The 6,775-nt window shown below is 29.1% G+C and overlaps 1 protein-coding gene across 1 annotated transcript; it reads right to left on the bottom strand.

Annotated features, from left to right (window-relative positions):
- Window positions 1-3,892: 3,892 nt before the first annotated feature.
- Window positions 3,893-5,662, bottom strand: LOC107631839 (2-alkenal reductase (NADP(+)-dependent)-like). The gene is made up of 4 exons (XM_016335408.3): window positions 5,353-5,662; window positions 5,039-5,216; window positions 4,624-4,873; window positions 3,893-4,476 (listed from the first exon to the last, which is right to left on the bottom strand). The coding sequence occupies exons 1-4, from the start codon at window positions 5,602-5,604 to the stop codon at window positions 4,098-4,100; spliced, it is 1,059 nt and encodes a 352-aa protein (XP_016190894.1). The 5' UTR covers window positions 5,605-5,662; the 3' UTR covers window positions 3,893-4,097.
- Between the last annotated feature and the right edge of the window lie 1,113 nt (window positions 5,663-6,775).

The following is a 6,775-nucleotide window of genomic DNA, read 5'->3' as shown; positions in this document are numbered from 1 at the left end:
CCCTTTTTATATATTATTTTTCTAACTACAAATTTTGAAGACGAATCTTTTTCAAAGAGAAAGAAAATAATATATGGTTCAAATATTTGTGATATGAATAGTTCAAATATTATTTAAAAGTATAATTTATCACAAATATTTAAAATACGTATTAAATCAGTTTATCATCATATCCTTACCAAAATTACTTGTATGAATATAAATTTTACTTGAAAAAAAAAAACAAATTTCAAATATGTTTATAAACCTTATTTTCTCACATCATTCAATAACCTTTTAAGAGTGAAAATAAATTATTTATTACATAATTGACAATAATAAATTTGAAAATAAGATCTCATACATACTAATTTAACACAATACTATGATGAAGATATTGTTACTTTTAAATTTCACGTAGATACGTGTCAATGTTAAAAAAAAATACCATCTAAATTCTTCGGGTGAGAAAATTATTCTATTTCTTCTATACCATAACATTCTCCAAAGTTTTATTTTTTTTATTTTACCATTATAGCCAATTCATAATGGCTTAAAATTAAAACACCAGAAATTAACCTTAGGAGATTTTGATAAATTTTTTTGTTTATGCTCAATTTCTGATTTTTGTGGAGAAAAAAAGAAAAGAAAAGAAAAGGAGGGGCGTTGTTATCCCAGTGTCAGTGCTATTGTCTCATGAAGAAAAGCAAAAGATGTACTTGCTTATCATTATCTGTATGCAGATACGGTACTTGTTTTTGTTTACAATGAAAGAAAATATTTTCTATTTATATAAAAATTCCTTTTCTTTTTCACTGTCCACTTTTCTTACCAAGCTGTAGTCTCTATCTTCCTTGTGGATGGAAGAAAGAAATAAACATTACTGTCGTTTTATGCTGTGAACTTTGCTAGTAATAATAGTTCATATTGCCCAGTGCGGGAATTGGCTGGGTAACAGAATCTTCATGGAGATTTCTGTGAAAAAGGTGTTATAAAAAATATATAATTTCTACAATTTATGCATGTTATAATTTATAATTTATTTATATATAAACCCGGTAATAATTATTTTGCTTTATTAAACATTATACCTGAATATATCTGTTCAAAAATTGTTACCCTAATAATAGCTCATGATGATGTCTTACTCATTGTCTGTACTTGCAATGCTTAATTCCTCAACAAACCATGCAATTTAAATAACTCTGAAAGCACTTGTTGCTGTTTTTATCTACTCCATGTTATGTTATGGTATTTTGATAGCCAAAAATATTATTTATATATTAAAATCAGTTATTATATATTTATGTATAAATATATATATTATTTAATTTATTTTTAATATATATTTTATATTAATAATTAATTTTAATAGTTAATTTTAATATAGATATAGTATCATTATTTTATAGCAATAATAATATAACCTAGGTGGTTTTCATTACATAACATTTTTTTTTTTAAAAATGTTATACATCTAAATTTTTTTATTAATTAAATTTAATCAAATTGGTCTAACATAACAAAAATCAGTTGTCAGCTTGCTAGTATTATTCCAAATCTTATTATTTAACTTGGTTGGACTTGGTTCATATACATCACATTAGAGTGATATTTCAATTCAATTATCAGTAAGATTTACACTTCCTTTAAAATGTTATTTTGTTATTAAATGAGTTAATACTCAAAGTGGTCACTAAATTTACAATCAAGTCTCAATGTCGTTCCTAAACTTAAAATTGTTCTAAATTTGTCTATCAATTTAACAACGGTCATCTTTGAGATATTTTTCGGTACAAAATGATGACGTGGTTGGACGACGTTGAAAGCCATGCATGCTATGAAACATCGTCGTTTCATTTTTGGCGTCCAAATAGAACATAAACGACATCGTTTAGGGTATTTTGCCCTCAAAATACTCTAAAGGACGTCGTTTATATATATTCTATTTGGGTGCCAAAATAAAACGACGACGTTTTACCAATATAGCATGGCTTTCAGCATAGCCTCCGTCCAACCACACGTCATTATTTCGTTACCGAAAAGTATTTTAGGGACAACCGTTGTTAAATTGAGAGACAAATTTAGGACAATTTTAAATTCAAAAATAACATTGAGACTCGACTGCAAATTCAACAATCACTTTAAATATTAACTCATACAAAATTTATATGATACTACTTTATGAATCATGACTATCTAATATCTCTCCTTTTTTTTGGAATTTTTTTTTACTTATCTCCTAATTCAAAAGATTAAAGTTTAATTTACTATAAATTTAAATTTTATTTAAAACTTTGTTATATATACAAAATTAAATTCAAATTTACACTTATTTAATATTTTTTATTTTAAGATTTTTTTTCCTATTTAAGATGTAAAAAACTTGAAAAAAATATCTGAAGAAATAGTGAAGTAAGATGACGGGGTTGGGGACCGTGTTGCATGGAGACGTTGGACTCTATGTAACTAATAGGATATGCAATGTGGGCCTTGCAAGATCCATACAAGGGTGAAGGGTGGGCTCTATATAAATTTGGGAAAAAAAGGGGACAAGAGAGGATATTGACGAATGAAGAATGGTAAAGATTGTTGTTTTTATATAAAGTTAATAATTAAGAACAATGAGATAATAATTTAATTATTTATGTTAAATAATTTAATAATTTTCAACTAAAAATTTTATATAAAAATATAGTTTTTAACTATCAATTTCATATAAAAATGAATGTTAAGACTTTGGAGGACGGGACTTAGAAAAGTTACTATGTAGAACTGCCTGCGCCAGCGCCACCCTCTCCGCTGCAGCCTATCAGTATCATCATCATTCATGAAGCTCTGATTTGACAACTGCCCTTTCTTTCACAATTCATATAGCTTTTTATTCATATGAATTTTATTAAAAATGTACATGTTTTAGATTATTTTTAAACTTTTTTATATCAAGTCAAAATCTTTTATTATATTTTTATATATTTAAAAATTAACGTAATATATCTGTTTAAAGTACGTATGAATAAAGGGGTAAATTTACTTAAATAAGATGGTTATATTTTGACTACTAATAAATTTCATATTCAAATTTTTTGAATCGAGATACAAAGATAATTAAATATATTTTTTAATTTATAAATGTGAAAAACCCTAAATCCATGCTCCATTATTTTTCATGTTATGAATGGATCGAACTACTCTAGTTTGATGATGTGTTTGAAGTGGACAAACACTTGATGCATCCATCTATCTTGTTTGGTAGAGTGGTAGGCCATAACCTACTTTCTTAGAATACAGCCCTTTTTTACTTTATTTCTTTCTCTTTTCGATCAGATTATACTCTAAATTATTTAACAGTAAATTATACCAAACTATTTAAATTATTAAGTGTTAAGCAGTTAAGAACAATTGATTGTGAAAAGTATGAAATTGTTTTTTTCTTTTTTTTTTTTTTCAAAGACAAGGAGATTTGTTGCTACTTCTATACGAGTATGGAGAGACTATATCATTTGGCTATAACTCGTTGGTGTATGAAATTGTTTTTCAATCACAAGAAAAATCAACTTTTTATTTAGAGTAAAGTATCGTTTTTGTCCCAAACGTTTAAATTGTCCTATTTGTATCCCTAACGTTTGTAAAAGTAATTCAATGTTACCTGCCATCAATTACACATAATGAGCGCTTTAGTTTGAGTTTTAAAAATCTCTTCTTGAAGTTAGAATACAAATGTCTGGGATAGAATCGATGATCTACTCCGAAAAATAGCTCATCAAATGTTAAAAGTAATTCCTACAACATTTACATAATTTACTTTTCTAGTAACATAATTGAATCTAAACACAAATAGTGGGTATAATATTAAAATTGAACACATTCAAGTGAGACCTAATTGAGAATGAATACATACAAGTGAGAATAATTGAAAAATATAATCTGATTTGTTAGTATAATTGATAGTAGGATAACATTGAATCACTTTTATAAACGTTAAGGATACAAATAGGACGATTTAAACATTAGGAACACAAATAGGACTTACACCAAACATTGGGGACAAAAACAATACTTTACTCTTTTATTTATTTAACTTTTTTAACCCTACTATGATGCATGATTATGATTGATCATTGAGGAGCAAGGGCAAGAATTTGCTTTCCAAAGTTGCGACCAGTGAATAGTCCAACAAGAGCAGCGGGTCCATTCTCAAGTCCTTCAACAATGTCTTCAACATAGAAAATCTTCTTGTCCCTAATGTAAGGCAATACAAGCTCCAAGATCTTAGGATACAGATGATGGTGATCTCTGTGTGTGAATCCTTTCACAGTAAGTCTCTTCAATGCCAGCAGCATCACATTCCTTAGGAGTTCAGGCTCATCAAGATTGTATTGCGAAATCATTCCACATATCGCGATTCGGCCATGGACCTTCATGTTAAGCAGAACTGCATCAAGCATTTTCCCCCCAACATGATCAAGGTAGAAATCAATGCCTTCAGGGCAGCACCTAATTCATCCAACAAAATTATAATCAAATTTATAAACTCATCTGATGAAGACACAGCATTATTTAGTAAGTTTGAAACTTTTAATCATAAAAATTCTGATACCATGTCATAAAGATATTAATTTTAAATAGTTAATTTAGCATTACCTTTTTAAGGCTGCATCCAAATCAGGCTCTTGCTTGTAATTGAAGGCATCATCAAAACCAAACTTGTTCTTAAGAAGATTAATCTTTTGTTGGGTGCCAGCACTTCCAACCACATAACAACCAAGCAATTTGGCAAACTGTCCAGCTATTTGACCAACAGCACCTGATGCTGCTGAGATGAACACACATTCTCCCTTTTTTGGAACACCAACTTCATAGATTGCAGCATATGCAGTAATCCCAGGCATCCCTATTCAAATAACTCAAAAGAACTAAGTAAACATCATCAAGTCCTGAACTTGATCGTATACAAATGGTTACTAAACTTATTTGGTTGAAGTAGTTGGTTCGATCCGTTTTCGAAATCTATGAATATGACAGTTAAAGTTAATGCATAGAGAGATCAATTAATTACCAAGAATTCCAGTGTAATGTGTGAGGGGCACATCAGTGTGGTGAATTTTCTTGAGCTGCTCTGGGTTTTGAATGAGACTATATTCTTCCCAACTAGTTGTTCCCCAAACCAAGTCACCAGCACTAAACTCAGCATGCCCTGAATCCAGAACCTTAGCCACTCCAAACCCATTAATGGGCTGCAACAATTAAAATTAAAATAAACATAAAATTTATGCATACAAGTTTTTAAAAACTGGATTGAATTATTGTGCATTAAGAAAAAATATAATACGACACATGATTATTATTATTATTATTAGATAATGGACTTACAGAGCCAGGGACGTAGTAGATATAACCAGAAAGTGGATCTTCCATTTTCCTCATTTGGAATTGCATGACAGGATCACAAGAGAGGTAAAGATTCTTCACCAAAACCGCATTTGATCCTTGAGGAACCTGAAGCTTTGTGGTGCATGTGGTTATGTGGAAATCAGATTCTTTTGGGGACCCAGTCACATAGTCCTTGAATATCACCTGCTTGTTTTGCACTTCATCACCAACTTTAACGTTCTTCTTCCCCATCTTCAGAATTCAATTAATTATGATATATCAAACTAAAGTTTATGTTCTATGTTTCCAATAACAACTTTGTTCTTTGTATTTATAGTTTATCAAACAGAAGAAAGAAATTAATTAACTTTGAAAAGTATACTTCACGTGTAAAAAAATGTAAAACTGGAGTGATTGAATTCGACGTAGATGCTTACGAAAACTTTAAATTGTGTGATATTGAATTTTAGTTTGCGTATTTGTGTTAGAATTCAACAGCCATCGCCCATCAGGCAACAGTGATTTTAAGATTAGTTTTTTTTTTTTTTATACATATATTATTGCTAACTAAGAATTTCAAATGTACATAGTTATTATAATTAAATTTTTACCGGTTAAATTAATTAGAATACACATTATATATAATGATAGAGACGAATAATTTAGTTATGTTATTTATGATATGTTAAACTATATTTTAGAATGATGTAGAATAAAAAATATATAACTTCTGGTAATAAAATACTAATTGAAAATTTTAAATAATAACATTTTGAACCATATATTTTAAATTAAGTAAGGTTCATCGTAAAATAATATTTATTAATTTAAAATTATAATTCTTTTAAAATAAAATAAAAATATTATATTTTTAATTTGATTAATATAATTTGATATTTGATATTTGAATAGAACGATTTTTTTTTTATATTACGCACGGGGCCAAAGGCCCAATAACCAAAACACTAATTAAAACATCTTGAGAATTTATTGGGGATTATCTAATCCATTGGGGGTACTTAGGATTGGAAGTTGTTAATCTACTGATCGCAAAAAAAAAAAGAACATCTTGAAAATTTTATCTTTTTAAAATCAGCGTCCAGGAAAAGAGAAAGAAAAGGGAGGCATCTTTAAAACAACTCAATCCATAGTGACTGGAGAGAGAGGTGCGCATGCTTTGCGAGATCATCAGCTGCAAAGTTTGCTTCTCAAAATATGTGGTTCACCTGAAAATCTCAGGCTTTACTAGAAGGCGCTTAATCTCCCTTACCAAAGAGGTACTCGAATGGTGGGAGGTAGAAGTGCCGTGAATAAAGTTGAAGGAACACATGGAATCTGTCTTTATAACAAGCTTCCTCAGTCCCAAATCAATTACGAGTTTTAATCCCACATAGATTCTTGAGAGCTCAGCCATGGTTTTGGT

Source organism: Arachis ipaensis, chromosome B3 (genome assembly GCF_059453495.1).
Source record: "Arachis ipaensis isolate K30076 ecotype BB chromosome B3, ASM5945349v1, whole genome shotgun sequence".
NCBI classification, from domain to species: Eukaryota; Viridiplantae; Streptophyta; class Magnoliopsida; order Fabales; family Fabaceae; genus Arachis; species Arachis ipaensis.
The sequence above is the reverse complement of the archived record's forward strand: the minus strand, read 5'-3'. Positions and strand labels throughout refer to the sequence as shown.